The 22,146-nt window shown below is 44.9% G+C and overlaps 2 protein-coding genes across 7 annotated transcripts in view; both read right to left on the reverse strand.

Annotated features, from left to right (window-relative positions):
* RCC1L (RCC1 like) overlaps positions 1-18,970 on the reverse strand; it is a 44,592-nt gene extending 25,622 nt beyond the window's left edge. For 3 of the 5 annotated variants that reach the window (XM_065573375.1, XM_065573376.1, XM_065573377.1), the window contains exons 1-6: positions 18,331-18,970; positions 15,556-15,685; positions 8,124-8,252; positions 6,990-7,056; positions 4,619-4,670; positions 2,664-2,748 (exon numbers count right to left, since the gene is read on the reverse strand). In XM_065573375.1, the coding sequence (XP_065429447.1) occupies positions 2,664-2,748; positions 4,619-4,670; positions 6,990-7,056; positions 8,124-8,252; positions 15,556-15,685; positions 18,331-18,837 (970 nt within the window). In that variant the 5' untranslated portion in view covers positions 18,838-18,970. The remainder of the gene's footprint in view (positions 1-2,663; positions 2,749-4,618; positions 4,671-6,989; positions 7,057-8,123; positions 8,253-15,555; positions 15,686-18,330) is intronic. The other 2 variants (XM_065573378.1, XM_065573379.1) reach the window with 1 other exon arrangement.
* Positions 18,971-19,885: 915 nt separating this feature from the next.
* NCF1 (neutrophil cytosolic factor 1) overlaps positions 19,886-22,146 on the reverse strand; it is a 36,526-nt gene continuing 34,265 nt past the window's right edge. For both annotated transcript variants that reach the window (XM_065573380.1, XM_008166140.4), the window contains exon 11: positions 19,886-21,667. In XM_065573380.1, the coding sequence (XP_065429452.1) occupies positions 21,549-21,667 (119 nt within the window). In that variant the 3' untranslated portion in view covers positions 19,886-21,548. The remainder of the gene's footprint in view (positions 21,668-22,146) is intronic.

Here is a 22,146-nt window from a genome sequence, read left to right on the forward strand (position 1 = left end):
GGCTTTGGTGCTAACAGAGCTATTTTTTAAAAAAGGCCCACCACCTCTTACCCATCTCAAGTCAACAGTGGTGAGCCCCCCAGTGATCTTTTTCTTATGACTGGGCTGTTATGAATCATACTAGTAACAGCCCCACACTCTTGTTTCATGTTGAGCAAGCAAGTTAGTTTCTTACCTTGGTACCCAATGATCCAAGGCGAGGCCTACCACCCAAAAACATGCATTGGAAAGTAGCAGCAGCAGCTGCAGCTAATGCAACTATCCCAAGCAAAGTATGTTGCAGCAGTTCTTCCCCTAACTGCAACAAAGCCAACCAATTCCTACCCTCTGACTGGTGACTATCAGCTCTGAAGTAAGGCAGAGGAATCTTTCTGCTCACATTTGGAATTCAGACTGATGCGTGCCACCCTGTAGTTTGGGGGTGGCTGTTAAAAACAGTGAGGCTGACATACAATGGATTATGTAAAGCATGCATACTCCCATTCACCACTTCCCCTCCCCACTTTACACCCCTAAAGGTCCTTCATTGCTGTCACCAAACAATCAGGTTTCCCTCAGAGTCAATTAACTCCCCTCCTGAATCAACCAGACAGGCCACTATGGAGTGGGAGAGAGACCTGTTTGCCTGTCCTGTGGGTTGAGCACATTGAAACAATACTAACCGCACAGAAGTACCATTCCTCACAACATCTCACAGACCAATTGCCTAGAAAAAAAGTAAATGAGCCTTCTTGAGAGCATGGGTCTGGACAATTCAGGAGTGAGACTAGGACCTGGATCAAAACTAAAATGACTCAACATGACAACTCCTGGGGCTTGATGTGACCGGTCATCACGCTGCTTCATTGCGCTCGTTTACCTCAGCAGGTGCATGAGCTAATGCACATGCCAGCACATCTAGGGCTCCCGGGGGACCTATCCCCCTGCTGTAGAACAATTTGTTCACACACCACTTGTGATTAATGCTGTGTGTGTGCGCGCGCGCTAATGAAAAGATGCAAACAAACTGACAACTTCCACTTAACAGGTCCTGCTCTGCAGAAGCGGCTAAGACACAATCCACACTACCTAAAGAACCATGTTTAAACACGGCTGTGAAACATATTGTGACCCCTCCGTGTTAGAACATGGTTTTATCTTGCCTGTGCAGACAGATGTGTTAGCGAATGCTGTTTCAAACCCAGCCGAAACCCAGGCTAAGATGGGGTCCCTAAAATCAGTTACGTTTCCTGTCCCCTCAGAAACACAGGTGGGTCACAACATATTTCACAAGTGTAGGTGGGGCCAGGTGAAGAGGCAGGCTGGCTGGACTGGAGGATAGCTGATATGGTGACAGGCTGCCTGGGGCCAGATGGAAAGCTATTCTGAGAGTGGGGGGACAAACTGGGGAGAGCAGTAAGAGGAAGCAATAGGCAGCATGATGCAGCCAAATAGGAGGGCAGCAGGAACAACTCAGAGGAAGGCCTCAGAAGAAGCCCCCAGAGACAGGTGTAGCTATCAGGAGAAGGACCTTGGCCCAGCTCCCTGCCTAGGACAGCAAAAGCAGCCAGGAAGGAGGTCTCAGTCAAGAAGAGCAAGTTGAGGGATTTGGGGAGTGGGGGGGGAGGAGGAGAAGAGTCTGGAACAAGGACAGCAGCAGTAGGTAAAGGCAATAGAGAGCTGGATAGGTAACCCCTCCCTGTGAGGGGGCACAGCCTCACTCAAGTGGAGAGGAGGCTAATGAGCAATTCTGGGCTCAGCCAGCACTGACCAGACACATGCGTGAGGCTTGCGGTGCCTGGAGGGAAGCAGCTTGGGAAAGCAGCTTGGGAAAGCCTGCCACAGGAAGGGGTGGTGACCAGGGGGCAGGTTCCTGTACTCAGAGTGCTGGCTACAGGGACAGATCAGCATAGAAGACCTTGATGCCCTCGATTCTGCATGGACCAGGTACAAAGTGGGGGTGACCAAAAGGAGGGGCAGATTTTCCCCCTCTCAGGGAAAGGAGAGGAAAAAGGACCTTTTTGTTTGCTTGGAAAATCCCTTGTGTGCCACAAACAGGGGAAGGACTCTGTAAGTAACTTAAATCGAGGTCCGGTGGAGACACCCACCCACCACACCCCAACTAGAGTCCTTCCCCACTGCCACTTCTCATGTCTCACCATGGGTGTGGGGGGAGTCTTAAGGTCAAACAGGGCCTAAAACTTACCAAGGCCAGAGGACATTCAAACTTCCCCTCTAGCTGCTCCACTGCCCTCACCTCCCACAAAAATAAAAGGAATAGGCTCGGCTCATCCACAAAAGAAGCGAGCGTGTAGAGTATTGTCTATATACTGTATATATAACATTTTTAATCTTGCCTGTGTGGACAGAAAAGCATGTTGTGTTTCATGTCAAGGCTCACCAATACATTGAGATGGGATCGCTATGACTATTTCAAGCACTATACAGCAATCCCATACCTATGCACTGGAGATAGAAATATTCTCAAACAGGTTTTGCTGGCAAGACAAAACCATGTTCTAACACAGGTGAGGTGCAATGTACCTCATCTCTACTTGCTGCCACTATTAAATATCTGACATTCTGTGGTACAGTCAGTTGAGCAGAGCAAACACTGTTCCAGCAAGTACTAGTAAAAACTTGGATTTACTGCACAGCAGCTTCCACTTTTCTGAAAGGCCTACCTGTTTGTCCATCAGCTCCCCATCCACAGGAGTAAACCTCGCCTCTCTCAGTCCTGAACAGACTGTGATCCTGCCCACAGACAATCTACAGGCAAGTGAAAAGCTCCGTCAGATCACGTTGAGAATTCGTGCACTGTGACATCATGTGCGGACCTATGAATGTGAACCTCTTGTACTCAACATGCCCGTTCTCTTTAGCCAGAGCTTGCCAATTTTTTGGCCTTCCGTCCAGAGCAAATACAACAGCTGCACATGCGAGAGGGAAGGTCAAAACCATCCCAATACTGGCCTTGGTGAACACAGTAGAATTTTGGCTTTTGTCTGTAGTGAGCGCTCCCGAAGTGGAAATCCAATTTGTTGTGGAATTCCAAACAACACAGTGAACAGAGAGGCCCAAGCATGCAGTACCCCAACATCATAAAATGGCATCAGTGAATGATAGAAGAGAACTCTCATCGCAACTGCTAAAACACCTCCCCCAGAATGATATTTTCTGGCTCATGTAATGTCAGCTACACCATGAAATTTGATTCTTTGACTTAAGAACTACAGCAACCTGGAATGTCCCTCTGCCGCTCCACATCTGTTCTTGAACTGATCTTGTTTGACTCAATCCCAATACCCACGCCTGTCACGGGATTGGTATGAGCTATTCCAGTGATATTCAGACTGGCCTCGCGAACCGCAAGTGGCTCTTTACTGTGTCCCCTGCCGCTCTTTGCAGCACATGACATTAAAACACTGTTTGATTTAATTATTAACCAATCTGGATGCTTTTACTATTATTAACCAATTAAGTTATCAACTTGCACTAAATTATTAACTTGTTTGCTAAGAGAAAATATATATGTGTGTGTGTGTGTGTGTGTGTGTGTGTGTGTGTGTGTGTGTGTGTGTGTGTGTGTGTGTGCACACAAAATATTTTATTTCCCTGTCATACTGTTTAAATATGAATATCTAGTACTATAGTAAATTAAACCATGAATTCACACGACTGTGGCTCTCTTGGGTAATGCTGATCGCTAATCTGGCTCCTGAACCACTGAGGTCTGAGTATCACTGAGTTAGGGCCAAAATTTCCAAAGCCTAAAGTCACTCCTAAATCACTGGGTAAATTTTCAAGCACAGTGAGCACCTAAGAGCTGACCCCAATATCACAGGGAGCTGCTAGGTGTTCAGCACACCTGAAAATCTGACTAGTGATTTTTAAGAGTCTAAATGAGGATTTAGGCTTTTAACATTAAAGGACTTCTTTTTGAAAAATTTGGCCAAATATAATCTCCCACCCCACTGGCCTGGATTAGTTACCTTGCTGTCTAGGCGATCACTTGGTGAATTTTATGAGCCAAATTTTCCCAAGTGCACACATGCAATCCAGATAAATGGACATACAAATGGCCAACTGACCACTTTGTGCATGTAATTACTGCAGTTGCATGAAATAGCAGGGTGATCATGTATGCTAATTAGGCCTCACCCAATCCTAGAAATCCTCATCCAGAATCTGACCTTATGTGGAATCTAGTTGGCAATTTACAGGGAGAACGGTCTCATGGTTAAGGCACTGGATAGCACTTGGGACTTCACAAATGAAAGGTCTCAGTGCCCAACTGCTGCAAATTGATGGTGGTAAAAGGAGAGGTAGTAGACACAAAACAGAAGGCCGAGATGACTGAGAAATGGTCAGGGATAGGCCTCTCAACAGACAATACTCTTAAATGCAGCCAAAGAAATTCAGCAGCAGAGGGTGCCCATCAACTAAGGTCTCATGTTTCCTGCTCCTATTTGGTCCTCCCAGGTATTCAGACGCAGCAAAGTCAATCACACTAGCTGGGCAGTGGGCAATTGCTCAAGCCACAAAGAATCAAGCAGTAGGGCCTCTTTCCCATTTCAGAAGACATCAGTTGAACAACCCCCATCCTCAGACAGGTTTTAAATTGAGAAAAGGCTCTTACCTGCGCAACCCTGCCTTTAAACTTTTGCAGTCGATGAATTAGATGGCTCTCACTACATCACCAGCAGAAAAAGGGAAAAGGGAAAACAAAGCGAAGATTTCAAGGGTTTGCAACTGAAACTTCCAGAGGCTTGCTCTCTGTCATAAACATACAGCCAAGGGTAGCATAAAATCCCTCTTTACCCTGTAAAGGGTTAAGAAGCTCAGATAACCTGGTTGGCACCTGACCAAAAGGACCAATAAGGGGAGAAGATACTTTCGAATCTCTGGGGGAAGGTTTTTATTTGTCTTTGTTTTGTTCTCTTCTCTTCGAGTCAGTAAGGAACCAGGGCAGGAAAAATACATCTCCTTAAACATATCTGGACTAAGCATCTAGTATTGCAGAAATAGTAAGTAATAGCAAAGAAATGTGTTAGATTATCTTTTGTTTTAGCTTGAATTTTCCCCGTGCTAAGAGGGAGGTTTATCCCTGGTTTTGTAACTCTAAAGTTTTGTCTAGAGGGGAAATCCTCTGTGTTTTTGAATCTTTTGTTATTCTGTAAAGTACTTACCATCCTGATTTTACAGAGGTGATTCTTTTACCTTTTCTTTAATTAAAATTCTTCTTCTAAAAACCGGATTGATTTTTTCATTGTTCTTAAGATCCAAGGGTTTGGGTCTGTGTTCACCTATACCAACTGGTGAGGATATTGTTCTCAAGCCTTCCCCAGGAAAGGGGGTGCAGGGCTTGGGGGGGGAAGGGGGTGGAAATAGGACTCCAAGTGGTCCTTTCCCTGATTCTTTGTTTAAGTCACTTGGTGGTAGCAGCGTACTGTTCAAGGCACAATTTCCACCTTGTTCTTGGGAAAGTTTTAACCTAAGCTGATAAAAATAAGTCTTTCATGCAGGTCCCCACATCTGTACCCCAGAGTTCAGAGTGGGGAAGGAAACCTGACACACACTTTGCAAAACATCTGGTGAAGACTTCCTTTCCCCATGTACTCAGAACACTTAACACTATAGAGCACTTTCCATCTTCTGAAGGGAGGGAAATTATTTCCCCTTTTTATAGATTAGTTTAAGTGACTAGTCTAAAGCAACAGGAGTTCTACTTGGTAGAGATGGGACTTTTCTCTCAGGAGATCCTGATTCCAGTCCCTAGATTATACCCAATACCACTAGATTAATTTAGCACTAGTCTACCTGTTCTCACAGTACATTACCTGGCACTACATTAGTAGGGATGGAGAAAAGCTGTACTAAAAACCTCCACTGGGGAAAGGAGTATAAAAGTAAAGAAAATAGATCTGTAAGAGTAGAGAGTGATAGGCCTGGTCCACACTAACCCCCCACTTCGAACTAAGATACGCAACTTCAGCTACGTTAATAACGTAGCTGAAGTCGAGGTACCTTAGTTCGAACTTACCACGGGTCCAGACGCGGCAGGCAGGCTCCCCCGTCGACTCCGCGTACTCCTCTCGCGGAGCAGGAGTACCGGCGTCGACGGCGAGCACTTCCGGGATCGATCCCAGAAGATCGATTGCTTACCGCCGGACCCGGAGGTAAGTATAGACGTACCCATAGTCTCAACTGAGGAGCCAAGCAAGGCAAGGTCGATTTTGGTTCTGTAACAGCTGGTGAAGAGAATTTTAAGTACCAGTGAAGTATGGTTACCATCTAACGCTGGGAAATGACCACTTTGCAGCACGAAGGCATCAAAGAGCAACAAGCTAAAATACTGATTAGGCTTCCTTACGTTTACAGAGAGCACGTTACTTTGTGGATTAAGCACAGACCGTGAGTGAGTGAGTCCCTTTGGCGCTCTGTCTCCCTGGCCACATATGGAGGAATAACAATACTGCCCTCCCCTCACAGGGTTGTTTGGAGAATTACTGTCTGCATGGTATGTTTCACATCATAGAGCCCTACCTACGTGCCTATTACTACTGTTCCTTCCCCAGCTGCAGATTCAGACTGTGCTGTACAAGGGCTTGTTGTTCAGGCTCAAATGCGGTTTCTACACACCTGGGCACTATCACCATCTAGGAGGCTAAAGATTGAAAACTGGCTGCAAATCACACTGGTCTTGAACCGTTTACGTAACTTGGTATTTTCTTGCTAACGTCTGTGGAAAAGGAAGCCAGCTGCTTATGCCTTTTTTAGATCTCAAGTGCATGGTGACCCCACAGTGCTCGGGCCCTATGAGGCTTTACCCACAGTCCCGGTGGAGGGTTAGACCTCCCAGGCATGAATGGTTAGTTTTTGGACCCCTCAACCTTGGGCAATGTCCTTTCACAGTCACCTTGCTCCACCTAGCTCCAATTGAAAATTAATTATAGGAGATATTCTATTATGCAAAAATAAAGGGTATGAATTTGGAGGGGTATTCTCACCTGTAAATTTCACCTTCAGTAACTTTTCGGCCGCACTGCCCATAGGAATTGTTGCCCATGCTGAAGACTGAAAAATAATGATTGCATTCATGTGACTTCCATTTAGCTATCTGAGTTAATATCAAGCATTTGTTCTCTCACAGATGTTGGCTCCTAACTGCAACACGGCCTGCAAAAACCTGACATACACCCCAAATGCTTTGCTCTCAAGCACCCACAAGATGATCTTGAACCTTCTCACCAGAGTTCACCTAAATATGAGAGATTCAAGACATTTCAGGCAACAATGTCTAAGCAGTAATGTCATATGCACTGTACTGGTACCTGGAGGCTAGTGGCCATTCCTCCATAATTGACTAGCTCATTCCACTGTTGCCTAGGAGATTTAGAAATAAGATCAGCATTTCCACCGAAGCACTAAATCAAGTGATCAATTCTCCCAGGGATCAACAGCTGTACTGGGATGCTAAATATTGCGCTGAAGTTGGTGTGCTAAAGAATTCTCGGGGCAGTTGAGAGCCAGTCAACACAGGGGTTCCTCTATATATAGGCATATTAATTCATTACCTTTATGAATGCAACATTCTACCCAGACAAGTAGCACTTAGAGGTTTCACAAAGAAAATGCCATAAGGTATTGGCATAGCTGTCCGAAACCTGAATTAGAAAATACATCCAGCTGAAAAAGACAAATACCCTACACTTAACAAGCCCCAGGGCTAGACAGACAAACCATATTTTAGAATACACCTCTACCCCGATATAACGCTGTCCTCGGGAGCCAAAAAAATCTAACCGTGTTATATCGAACTTGCTTTGATCCGCCAGAGCGCGCAGCCCCGTCCCCCCAGAGCGCTGCTTTACCGTGTTATATCCGAATTCGTGTTATATCAGGGTAGAGATGTACTTGCAGTACAAAAACATCTACAGCTTGTGCCAGATGGAACGCAGAAGGTGAAGAAGATTTAAGCTTAGAGCTTTCCCTCCACTGAACAATCCTGCTTTAAAGGTTGAAAAACCACTTCCATGTGCCATATTTATACAGGGAGGTTTGGGTTCAGCTTTTAAGGAAAGAAAAAAATAAAGACTTGAGCAATCTGTTGTCCCTTGCCACCACTCTATGTGATACTGTACCTCCTTCCTTGTCCGTCAGGATGAGGGAATGAGCTCTCCCACAAGACACCTGCAAGATCCGAGTCTCCTGGGGAGTGTCCAGTGGTAATGGAATGGGAGACGGTTCCAAGACATACTCATAGCCTTTAGCTTTAAGAAGGAACAGACAAATCAGAAATTAACAACTTCTACAAAGTGAACTTGGTATGTGTTTGCTGGCGGATCGTATTTATAAACACACATTGCCGAACAGGTTCCTAGGATAGGGAAAAGACAATTTATGATCCAGAAAGCAAAGATCCTAACCAGAGTCAAGGGGTGACCTGGATCTCTCTCAGACTAATTGCAAATAGGGAAGGCTTGGAAACAGCAAGCACTGGATTCTGCTCAGTAAGCAATTCACAGAATGCAGGAGTTTGGTGGCATTAGATTTTAGGTGGACACATTCAGGGAATTTGAAAATTTCGTTTCAGCAAAGCAGTTAAGCATGTTGGATGGATTACTGACGAGCTTGAAGTTAAGCATGTGCTTACCTACTTTGCTGAACTGGGGGCTTTGAGACTCCGGCACAACGGGAGAAAACATTCCAAGTCAGTGTGGAAGGTGAATAGGGAGCCTCATGACGCCATACTTAAAGCACAGCAGATTAAAATTCCTCTCAGAAAAAGGAATGCAAGGAACAAACAGCAGCAAATGTGGCTTCACAAGGGATCAAAGATGTAAAGGTTTTTTTAAATATTGTACTAGAAATGAAAGCGTTGGTAACTCAGAATATACAATTAGTTAAGGCCATCAGGGAAAAGAAAAAAGCAGCAAAAAAGCAAAATATAATTAGTGCTAGACAAAAGGTTAAAGGGAGATGAAGAGCTTTTACAAATGTATCAAAGGAAGAAATTATACTAGAAGGAAAATGGCTCCCTTAAGATCACACTACGATAGCTTTACACGCAGTGAGTAGAAGTACCTTACGCCACAAGTCATCCCACTGATTGATTAGGATCTCTTGTGCGGCCCGGTACCCTCTTTGTAGGTATCAACAATCTGGATCTTAGTGACTGGAGGGAGCTGGAAATGCAATACAGGGGACTGCCTACACGGAGGCAGGTTTCACCGGGAAATAGCCATTCTATCCCGCTCTAATGCGGCCACATCAGCATCTCAATACCAGAAAGATACTGAGAGGCTGGAGGGAGTTCTGAGACTTAAACTACACTACAAAGCCAGGTCAGCCAGAAGTGTGAGATCTACGGTGCAGGTGACCTGGGGTAAGAGACTGGTCCTTTGGGACTGGGAGTAACCTGAATATTGCTGTGATCCTTGCTGTAAGGAACCATCTATCACAGAGACACGCTCACATGGGTAGCAAGATAGTTCAGAGTACCAAGGAGACTGCCTGTGACTCCAAGTTAAGGCTGTTCTAGAGCTTGAGGAGTTTACACTTGACAATTGATTGGTGAAATCTACGTCTATAAGTCACAACCAATCTGTGGCTTGTGTCCTGGTTCCTAACAGTCTGCCCTGAGGTTGGTGCTCCCAGTCTTGAGCCACTACAGGCAGCATTACAGTTACGTCTGCTAAAAGTGTGTGTCGGGGGGGGGGGGGGGGGGGGGCGGGGAACAATAAGTCACATGCCCTGGTCAGTATAACTTTGCTGGCAAAACCCATGGTGTAGACACACCTGCCAGCAGAACAGTGCTACTGACGGTTTAGTGAATATTGTTCAGGGAGATGATGTAGCTAGGCCAGCAAAAAAAAAAAAAAAAAATACACACTTTCGGCCTCCACTAGGGGGCTCTGTCAGCAAAGCTATACCAGCAAAGAAGAGCAACCAAAGTGATCAGATAGCTGGAAAGAGTAAGAGGGCTAAATATTTATAGCTTGCTCTAGAGTTGGCTGGGGGGGGGTGGGGGGGGCGGCAGGAGAGAGAGGATGAGAAGAGATATGAGAGGCTAAAAAATTGAAGGACGTAATTACCAAGGATGGAGAAGAATCATTAGGTGTGGTCACTGAGGCATAACTAGAAGTAATGGGATGAAGTTAAGCAAGGGAAATTTAGGCTAAATTTCAAGAGAAAGATTCCTAACTGTGACGTCTCAGACTGGGGTGCTTCAGTCATCAGCCATGCTCCAAATGGGAAAGCATAGAACTATGGCATTAGAATCCACAAACTTATGAATGAGGCAATGAACCAATGAAACGGAGGGTACTTGACGATTCCACGAACAATTATGTTTTCCCAGAAGATGAGAAGAGACTCATCTCAGACAGGTTTCAGAGTAGCAGCCGTGTTAGTCTGTATCCGCAAAAAGAACAGGAGTACTTGTGGCACCTTAGAGACTAACAAATTTATTAGCGCATAAGCTTTCGTGGGCTACTGCCCATATATGTATGCATCCGAAGAAGTGGGCAGTAGCCCACGAAAGCTTATGCACTAATAAATTTGTTAGTCTCTAAGGTGCCACAAGTACTCCTGTTCTTTTCATCTCAGAAAAAGCTTGAACATGCCTGGAAGCATTTGAAGATGGAATTGAGTGAGTTAGGTGCCTAGACTGTTTCTTTAAAAAAAAAAAAAAAAAAAAAAAAAAACTTTTAGTTACCAGCATAATGCCCCCCCTCTCCCCAAACCAGCTGAGGGAGAGGGAAAGGAGGCAGAGGCCACCTGTGAAACCTGTAGCTTGGCAGTTTGGATACTCAGCCAGGCTGGTGTAATTCCCCCGTGTGCCTGAGGAGAAGGGATTTCAACAGGCATCTGTCAAGTGAGTGTCCTCATCACTGCACTAAGGATCACTCCATCCCCAGCAGCACAGCTTAGTAAGCAAACCTCTACACTATAAAGGACAGCTCAGCATTTACTCTTTCTTTGGCCCAATTAATTGCTAATTAAAGTGGAACGGCTTCAAGAGGAAAGCCTGAGGGAGCCCCACCCCAGGACTGAACCTAGCCCAGCACTTAGGAGATGGCTGTTGACATCCCACCAGGCTGGCAGAGGGGGAATTGAACCTCAACTCCCACCTCCTGAGCAACAACCCAAACCACTGGGCTATAGAGCATTCCTGAGACTAGCTAGCCATGGCCCAACTGCTGTGTAATTATTTCATTAAAGTGGCCCAGCATCAACAAGAGAAGAAGAGCAACCCACATCACAAGATCCCTTCATTCAGCACTCAGGGCATGCACTTGCGAGACAGCAGATCCCTATTCACATCCCTTCTCAGTCGGTAGACTCACCCCCACCCCAGGTGAGTGCCCTAACCAGTGGGTAAAAGTCAGGAGGGAGTGGCACCTCCGCTGAGAACACTCATCTAAGAAGAAGTGACAGATCGCTGTTCAAATCCCAGCTCCTCCATGAGAGGAAACTGACCCAGGCTCTGCCAGATCCCAAGTGAGTACCCTAACCATTAAGCTAAACATTATAAAGGAGGCCTCCACAACTGCCTTGTGTGGTATTAGGTGCCTACCCAATTGAGCCCCCAAGGGAAGATAATGGCTTGAGAATCATGCTGGGGCTTAGGCATGAGGATCATAGGGTAAGAGGAAAGGTCCTCTCACGGATCAGTAACTGGCTAAAAGATAGGAAACAAAGAGTAGGAATAAATGGTCAACTCTCAGAATGGAGAGAGGTAAATAGTGGCATCCCCTAGGGGTCTGTACTGGGACCAGTACAGTTCAGCATATTTATAAATGATCTGGGAAAAGAGGTAAACTGTGAGGTGGCAAAATTTGCAGATGATACAAAATTACTCAAAATAGTTGAGTCCAAAACAGACTACAAAGAGATCTCACAAAACTGTGTGACTGGGCAACAAAATCACAGATGAAATTCAATCTTGATAAATGCAAAGTAATGCACAGTGGAAAACATAATCCCAACTATACATATAAAATGGGGGGGGGGTCTAAATTAGCTGTTACCACTCAAGAAAGATCTTGGTGTCATTGCAGATAGTTCTCTGAAAACATCGAATGTGCAGCAGCAGTCAAAAAGGCGAAAAGAACGTTGGGAACCATTAAGAAAGGGAGAGATAAGAAGACAGACAATATCATATTGCCACTATACAAATCCATTGTATGTCTACATATTGAATACTACATGCAGATGTGGTCACCCCATCTCAAAAAAGATACTGAAATTGGAAAAGGTTCAGAAAAGGGCAACAAAAATGATCTGGGGTATGGAACAGCTTCCATATGAAGAGAGATTAAAAAGACTGGGACTTTTCAGCTTGGAAAAGAGACCACTAAAGGGAGATATGATAGAGGTCTATAAAATCATGGCAGGTGTGGAGAAAGTAAATTAGGAAGTGTTATTTACCCCTTTACATAACATGAACTAGGGGGTCACCAAATGAAATTAATAGGCAGCAGGTTTAAAAACAAAAGGAAGTATTTCTTCACACAACGCACAGTCAACCTGTGGGACTCTTTGCCAGAGGATGTTGTGAAGGTCAAGACTATAGCAGGGTTCAAAAAAGAACTAGATACGTTCATGGAGGATAGGTTCATCAATGACTATTAGGCAGGATGGTGTCCCTAGCCTCTGTTTGCCAGAAGCTGGGAATGAGTGACAGGGGATGGATCACTTGATGATTACCTGTTCTGTTCATTCCCTCTGGGGCACCTGGCATTGGCCACTGTCAGAAATCAGGAGAGTGAGTTAGATGGACCTTTGGTCTGACCCAGTATGTCCATTCTTATGTTCATGTGCACAGAGAAAGAAAGGCAGGTGGCTTGGGAATTTTTAGAGCAAAAACTTAGGCACCTACAGGATTGGGAAGCAGCTGTGCAGGGGTTGTGAGAATTGCGGTGGTGCCTAAACCTGGGATTTAGGCACCCAAGTCCCTTTATAGGTCTAGCTATGTGTGCCCATGGTGTGGAGTGAGTGTACCCATTCTTAGCTCCCCAAATTCCACTTTGAGTGTGCTCAGTTCGTGCTAGAGGCACTCTCCAGCTCACCACTGCATGCCTGCTGCATCGGCGCTATCTGTCGCTCCAAATGCTGGAGTTCTCAGAGGAGTTTGACCCATTGTAAAAACAGATCAGGGGAAGCGCTGGCTCTAGTCACCAAGGGACCCCAGAATTGTAGCCCAGATACTACTCCTGGTCTTCACCTGGCAGAGCAGTTCTCAAGCCAATCTGGCTCTGCGTTTGCAAGTTAGAGCACTTTACAGTTAAACACAGCTCATCTGCTGGGAGAGGAAGGGAGCCGGATAGTCCCTTAACCATGACCTTAAATTTGCACCGCAAATGGTACCCAAGGCCTTCTACTAGCATACAAATTTCCAAGCCAATCTGACTCTATGAACTTTGAAAGTTTACCCTTAAACAGCAATGCTACTGCAGCCTGTGTGCGTCTCTGGCACCTGTTGGCGATGCCGGTCTTGCTCACAGGAGCACCACTTTGTAAAACCAAAGTGAAAATCTGCTAATGTTTGGATTATTGGGGTTGAAGCTATGGGTTGGCCAGCTCCGGGGAAGGCTAGTCAGATACGTTCATTGTGCACACTGCTAATTTCCCCCTAGCTTTGTGCAAAAGTGATTTCTTTCCATCCCAAGAACAAGCATGAAATATCAGCTTGTGTTTCAGTAACCTACCTGCCTGCTGTCATTGATCTGCCTGCTCCGATTACCTACACTGGGCAGATACACTCAGATCTGATCACACCTCAAAGATGATACAACAGTCTAGGAGGGAACCACATCTCTGCCTGGTGGTGATTTATACATTAGGCCCACCACTTTGAATTCAGGGCATGGACAGACCTGATGTAACTAGAGAGTTAATGAAGAACTAAGCAGTAGCTGAATCAAGTAGCCTTTGCTCAGTCGCACTAGCAAGATTTGAAGGTAGGTAACTGCAGATCAACCCAACTGCGTTTTTTTCAGTCAGCAGCCTACGTCTCACAGGTATTTTTATTTTCCGGTGGTAAGAAGCAAGCATCTCTGATAATGTGTGCTACAAGTTGTTTGCTAAGAACAAAACCAGCGAGAAACTGCCATCAACAATGTGCAAATTATCAGTCAGGCTCATGCAACAGTACCGTATCTTCATGTGTCCCGTCAACAATGGATGACTGATAACTAGCCCAGGACACCTTGTTCCTAAAATGATGGTGCTGCCACCTGCACCAGAAGCCATCCTTACTTTTGGGCAGTGTAGCTGTGAGAGTACCTGTGCAACAAGGAGGTGCAAAGGCCACAGGGAAGATTTCATGTGCTCCAATGCATGCAACTGTGACAGTGACGAGTGTAGCAACAGAGTACTGAACACACCCGACACAGGTTCTGAGGGGGAATAAACATGTTTCAACTACCTGCAAATTACGGTGACTATTTTTGTGAGTAAATATAGCATGAAGGGGTGTTACATTAGACATTCAGTAGCTAATAGTCAGATGTATGGGTTACATAGGAGTACCCGGTTATACTTTGTTACTCACACAATATATTCATACAAGACATTCTACAGCCCTTCCATTAAGAGTCATTACTGTAATATGTACAAGCTGACTTGCTGTACCCAAACAAAAAGTGAGAACTCTGTTATTCTCCGACAATTATAAGAAGTTTACACGTATTGTCATTGTATTCAGTGCTAGTAAGAAGAGCATTACAATTGTACCATGTGTGCTTTAGACTTTCATCTCTGGCCAGGCAGATAACATCAAAAATATGCTTTCTAATTAGAGAGTAGGGGGTCTTGTCTGCATAATTTCATAAAAACAGCAGAAAGAAAAAGCTTTTATTAAATCAGACCATTCTCCAGATAATGACAAGCTCATACTGTCATATGACTAGACTTTTGCTTTAACGAAAGGCAAAAAAATATATATATACGGGAAACATGCACACAATATATCATCTGCGGCTAAATATTTACCAAACCTTCCAAAGCAGTACTATTTTGAGTACATAGTTGCATTCTCAATTGTATTTAGAAGCTGTCTGCCAATTTCAGGCAAAATTAAACTATGTTTCCATGAATTAAAGCCCTTTCTGTGATTTTATGATAACATATGGATGCCCAGTAATGTTAAAACATTACATGACACAGAGACACTGCACCACTTCCAGCATCTACATCCACCCTGGCGATGCTCACCAGATATGTGCCTAACATGTGGTAGCAAACACATTTTCCTAGCTGATGGGTTTGCCCAAAATGGGTTTGGGCTGGTACACTACAAATACAAAATACATTTTTAAAACCACTCCATGGACGGAACTAAATTCTTGACACGACAATTCTCAAAAACCCTCTCAGCCACCATCACTGCAACTCAATCATAGTCTCCTACCCATCCCCACTGGCTCTCCACCCCCAGGAAATGCTTACGGGGGTCTGTCTTAAAGGTCACCCAACTCCCTTGGGATTTAGACTTCTAGAAACATCTGCAATGTTTTCAAATAGCTTATTTATGACCCCTCAAATCCCTACTAGAGCGGAGATGCTTACTTTGATCCTTCCTGCTTCTCTGAAAGCCAAGCTGAGAATCCTTGTTCAGCCCCATGCCCCAAACTTTGGTAATGTCAGTGGTTTTTGAGGATATTAGCGTGAAGCCATAGCCACATGCTGCAGAGGAGATCTTTAAGAAAAAAAGGAAAACATTGAGTTATAAATCTGCTTTGGAAAATTAAAGCTTTTTTGATTTTATAAACTCAGAATCATGTTTATTTAGATCACTGCCCCCAATTCATGGCAAAGGAGTCTTCTGGGTACAGCCCTTACCAGAGGGTCATCAATAGTCCTTAACCTGTTGGGGTTTAAGAATAAAACTCAAACAGCTGCTAGACAAGCTTCTAAACACTTGGTCATTTTAGCAACTAGTCCAAAAGTACTGTTTGTTTTTAAAGACACAGCCTGATCTAAACTTAAAACTTAGATCAACCTAGCTATGTCGCATTGGGCTGTGAAAAATTTCACACCCTGATCACTGTAGTTAGGGTGACCTAACTCCCATAAACACAGCTATATCAACAGAAGAATTCTTCCATCATTTTAGGGCTAGTCTACACTAGCAGCGCTTTAATGTACCTTGTGTGGTCGCGGTGCAGCACTCTCCCAGCGCGCTAAAAAAAACCACCTTCACAAGAGGCGCAGCTCCCAGCACTGATGCCCTGTCTACACTGGCATGGAAACTTGCTGCACTCAGGGGGGTGTTTTTTCACACCCCCTGAGCGAGAAAGTTGCAGCGCTGTAAATTGCCAGTGTAGACAAGCCCTTTGCTCCCAACTCTCGCAGAGGTGGGTTAACTACATTGATGGGGAAAAAACTCTTCTGTCAACATGGGAAGCATCTACACTACAGTTCTACTGTGGCACAGCTGCACCACCATAGGTCTGCCACTGTGGCAGCTGTAGTCTAGACATGACCTAAGCAGTATGTATAAGTTTTGCTAAGTCGTTATCACGTCTGTGGATGTACGAGACAACCCCAAAGTAGTCCAGACTAAAGAGAGACTATGCACTGCTGACCCGATTCTTCTTGCTTCTTTTCTGAATAAAATCGAGGATGGAAATTAATTCTAAACTGTTCTTTTTTTTATGCTTCAGTAATAGCACTGTATGGACACAATACTCAGGTGCAAGTTTAGCACTCTAGGAAGTAATGACTAGTGCAGGGGTAGGCAACATGCGGCACGTGAGCTGATTTTCAGTGGCACTCGCACTGCCCAGGTCCTGGCCACCGGTCCGGGGGGCTCTGCATTTTAATTTAATTTTAAATGAAGCTTCTTAAACATTTTAAAAACCTTGTTTACTTTATATACAACAATACTTTAGTTATATATTATAGACTTATAGAAAGAGACCTTCTAAAAACGTTAAAATGTATTACTGGCACGCGAAACCTTAAATTAGAGTAAATAAATGAAGACTCGGCACACCACTTCTGAAGGATTGCCAACCCCTGGACTAGTGCCAGACTCTGGACATCCCTGCCGAGATTTAAGACCAAAAAGCTGTTCATCTTGATAAGACTAGAGCTCTATCAATACATCTAAATTCACAAATGCAGCAACCCCTGCAGTCCAGTCCTGGAACACTTGGTGGAGCATCAGTCATGCAAAACTGTGCAGTGGTTTTGTGAAATAAAAGAATGAGAAGCAGGACACAGAACATCAAAACTCTTCCACTTAAGCACAATTTGAATAGCAGAAATGAACAGGATTTTGTTTTCTAAACTAGTAAGTAGTTGGATTTAAAAATAAAAATAAAGACTAAAAAACCATTTACATAAATTTCAGCCCTCCTCGGGCAGAGTGCAAGCCACCAAGCATTAGGCTAAAGGAGATGAATGAATTTAAACAACTTTGTTAAGATGGGTTTCTAATTTCTTCAAAGTGCAAAGGTACAAAAGAGCAACTGACTATAGGGATACTTTTCTTCTGGGGGGGTTAAAGGAAACCATGAGCTCTCTGCCATTTTCCCCATCTCTGTTATGCCTCTGGCAATATACTATATACCATGCTAAAGCTCTCTAGATAGTGTACAAGTACCATCCTGTGTGTTTGCACAGGTCCAAGAACAATGGAATCCCATTCCTGATGGGAGCCTCTACGTACTATCACAGTGCAAATAATAAGCAATGATAGTTATTATGACACAAACTCTCCTTAGGCACATTGACTCAGCTACATTGACAGCAATGGAATTAACGTAAAACTGTTAAATTAACCCCCAAAAGATTCATATTTTAGGACAGACACTGCCAAGTCTGATTCACTGAGATACAATACATCCACTGATTTTAGCATTTTAAGGAAGTTTTTAAAATCACCTTCTTATCATGAATATGTTGCGCTGAATTTTTCAACCTGACATTTAAAAGCTCAGACCTTGTGATCGCTTTCATTCAAACTGGCTGAGAGTCCTGTTACACTGAGCTAGCATTGACAGTCCTTTGACCTTAGTGATTATATGTCATTAAAACACAGAAAAAAAATCCTCATCACCAGAGAAAAGGTTTTAATACTTCTTTAAAATGAATCCCCCTGAAAAAAAAAAATGAGAGGCAGGCCTAAACAAAATGATTAAACCAAAGCCTGGGAAAGTTCAGGTGCTAATTTTGCAGCTGGTCCCTCTCACTATAATGAGCTGAACCAAACAATCAAGCCAAAACACCTGTGAACATAGGGAAAGTTAGGCTCTGAACATGTTGACTTGGACACACCTCCAGCCCAAAGTGTCCTTCCAATAATACTTAACAGGTCTCCCAGCTCTTTTCACTCACCTTCTCAGCTGTGTCCAGGCGGTAGGGTGTGGGTTGTATCCTCCGGCGCTTTTTCCAGCTTGCATCAGGCTTAACGAAGCTGGGGATCCCCAGGGCCCCAGCGTGACAGAAACCCCAGACAAACACCCTGTCCTTCCTCTTGGACCTCTCCCCCACATACTGAAAAACTGGGGCAGAGTCGTCAGCTTCTTTCACTTCTCTGCTGCTCCTGGTCTTGGCTACCTTGGCAAAGCCTCTGGAGAGACCTTGCACCTGCAGCCCCCTCTGACCTGCCTGGGACCCCCCTAGCCCCCTCTGGGACCCCAGCACCTGCAGCCCCCTCTGACCTGCCTGCGACCCCCCTAGCCCCCTCTGGGGCCCCAGTACCTGCATCTCCCTCTGACCTGCCTGGGACCCCAACAGCCCCCTCCGAGACCCCTGAAGTCCCTGCAAAAGCAGCTCCCTCTGGGGCCCCACGAGCCTCGGCCAGCCCCGGCTCCCAGTGAGGAGCAGCGGAGCCGGGGCCATTGTCCCAGCAGAGCCCGATACGCCCCCGCTAGGCCGGCAACGCCAGTCACTGCTCTACGGCAGCTGCACAAGCTGCGCGGGAGCAGCCATCTTGGCGACCCTTCACCTTTGACCTCCCGGTGCCCTCCCCCGAACACAGGAGAGCGCGACTTCAGCGCGTGGGTCACGTGGGCAGAACGTGCGGCGGCCATGACAGCAGAGGCAAGAGCTTTTCGGCAGCCCCGTTCGAGACCTGCCAAATCTCGCGATGCCTGTAATTTAAAGGGGCCATGCCCAAATTTTGGGGCCCCAGGAAAGAAGCTAAAAAGCATCGTGCCGGGGCCATACTATAACCACTCAGAGCAAGCCCTGGGTCCCTACGGGGGTGGTGCCGGCCCCGGTGCACCAGCTCCCTGGAGCGCTGGAAGTGGCATTGTGACATAGCCTCGCTGAGCGCGCCTGCCATGGCGGGAGCCAGCCCATCTGTCCATGAACAAAGGCGGGAGGCCTGGGCCCACCTGCCCCCAAGGGCCCACCTGCCCCCGCCCCCATTCCACCATGCACCCCACATCCCCTTTTCTCCCCTCGCTAACCTACACCCCTTTGCTTCTTTTTCACAGTGACTGCGTCCATTGCTGCTCTGCGCCCCGGACACACCCTCTCCCCTGAGCTTCTCCCTCGTCCCGTTCCGGCCCATCTCTCTCCTGGCATCTGATGCCAGAGCAGCTCAGAAGCAGAGCCTGGGCATCAGAGTCTAAAAGTGTGGTGGAGAGGAACCAATGCAAGAAAAACCTCAAAAATGTTTTAATATGGAAGAAAAACAAAACACTGAATAGAGACTGGAAATACTTGGAAAGATCCCACTGGCCCTCTCTCTCAGCCACACATAGCATGGGGAAGAAAGGACCTACATACTTACATTGCAAGCTCAACTGGGCAGGCACTGTCTTTTTGTTATATGCATAAAACAGCATCTATCACATTAGCTTACCCTGTCTGTAACTGAGGTCTGTAGGTGCTACCATGCAGTTCCCCCAACTCCCGCCAATTTATCACAAGTCTCATGATATTTGGTGTTTGGTATTTTTTAATGAAAACTGAAGTTCTTATGCAAATTAAGTTTCTAGCCTTCGTGGCTGCAGAGAAAAGCTTGAAAACTCAAAGCCTAAAGCCTCAAAAATCAGAAGGCAAATCAAAGGCATCTGAACTTTGTTGTTTAAAATTAAGATTTTTTTAAGACAATCTGGTGATTTTCACGGGGCTGACTCACTGTTTTTGAACACGATACAAATAAATAAAAGTCTCTACACGTTTTTCTGTTGTCCCCGGAAGGCAGGAGGGAGCCAAGTTTTCTTAGACCATAGCAGCCCTTGGACACTTAGCAAAAGTTATCAGTTACAATTACAACCATAGATTGCTACTGTAGATTACCAGATTGAATTTCCTCTTTAATATCAACATCTTTTGCAAGAGGCCTGTGGTAAACCCACTGTGCAACAGCCACTGCATGGTGGGAAGGGTCTGTCAGGAAATCCCTTTCTTCAGCAACTCTTGCAATATGCAACACAACTTTTGCTGAACATGTAGCGTCTCTTGGCTGCAGGAGACAGACTGCAATTCAGCAGCACATTTCTCTGACTTGTTTATTAATCAGTCATTTGGCCAACATGAATGTATTACACACATCAAATGCCTTTTCAAACCACAGACATATTTGGCTAGTAAAACACTGTACAGGATTAAAAGAGATTTATGTATTAACTTTACATGGGAGTCTCCTACAATAACAGAGTCACCAAAAATGGCTATATTACAAAGCAAGCGAATAAATGCAAACCAGATCATCTAGGTTCCAAGTACAAATGGTGGGAAAAGAATCAATTAAGAATCTCTCTGATTGCTCAGTGCAATGGAATGCTGAACACCTTCATCTACCATGAAAAAAAGTCAATGAGAGATGAGTTCACTCAGCACCTCATATGATCAGTGCCTTGATCAACTGTAACGAGGAGTGTGGTGGCACCTTAAAGACTAACAGATTTATTTGGGCATAAGCATTCGTGGGTAAAAAACGTCACTTCTTCAGATGCATGGAGTGAATCTCCTTATCAATTATTGAGAGTGGACTACATCCACCCTGACTAAATTGGCCTTTAACATTGGTTCTCCACTTGTAAAATAACTCCCTTCTCTTCATGTGCCAATATAGATTTATGCCTGTATTTGTAATTTTCACTCCATGCACCTGAAGAAGTGGGTTTTTTACCCACAAAAGCTTATGCCCAAATAAATCTGTTCGTCTTTAAGGTGCCACCAGACACCTCGTTATTTTTGTGAATACAGACTAACACGGGCTATCCCTCTGATACTTGATCAACTGTATTTTGTGTAGCAGTTCATAGTAAAAGTTTTAAAAAAATTTGATCAGTTATTGAGAATATCTTGCAAAATTCTGTCCTCGTGTACACCAACGCAGCCTCATTGTACTCCCTGGGATTGCACAAGTATAAATGAAGACTAAATTTGGCCCATCAAGTTTAGAACAATTCAGATTTGTTGAGAGACTGAATTATATGGGGAATCTTAACTGAAGTTCCATAACCTGTAGCTCTGAGAAACTCTATGAGAACTGCTGCTCTTGTAGAGGTGCCGAAATTCAACAGAACTGTCCAGTCTGGCTATGGGGTCCTGGCAAAGAATAAGCATCAGCTTTATTTTTTTCCCCAATGGGATCATTTGATCTTGCTCTTCGTGCTCTCTGTACAACGATTCATGATCAGGTCCTTACTGGGTCGTGGCGGAACGGCCGGTTGGGCCTTGGACACGTTTTCCACTATTTCATTTTTCTCTCCTACAAATGACAAGACATAAAAATATGTGAAAGTTCCATGCCAGGCCCACTTTAATATCTATGCATATTGGTCTGGGACTTTCAGAGGAGGCCAAGTGACTTAGGTATCCTACTCCCAATGAATTTTAATCCTAGCATAAGTGTTTGATGTCAGTGGGTCCAAGATCAAGTACTAAATTGGGTCCTTCTAAAGGGAACACAGGGGCTGAAAAAATGGTTTAGAATCTGTGAAGGATTAGGGATGGACACATGCTTAAAGCTCTTTACTAAATCGTGGCTCTAAAGAGGGGCTCAGCACCTTGTAGGATCAGGCCCTAGATTAGTTGAGGGGGCTGATGTCACAACGTTTAGATTCCAATACGACTTTTTGATTCACCAAATTGCAGGCAAAGAAGCCAGCAGCAGAGTTTGGATCAAGTTTCAAGTTGTCTCTCAGTTGGTTGGTTCTTGCTCAGACTCTAGCTGATCGCTGGATGTGG

Source organism: Chrysemys picta, chromosome 19 (genome assembly GCF_011386835.1).
Source record: "Chrysemys picta bellii isolate R12L10 chromosome 19, ASM1138683v2, whole genome shotgun sequence".
In the NCBI taxonomy this organism is placed as follows: domain Eukaryota; kingdom Metazoa; phylum Chordata; order Testudines; family Emydidae; genus Chrysemys; species Chrysemys picta.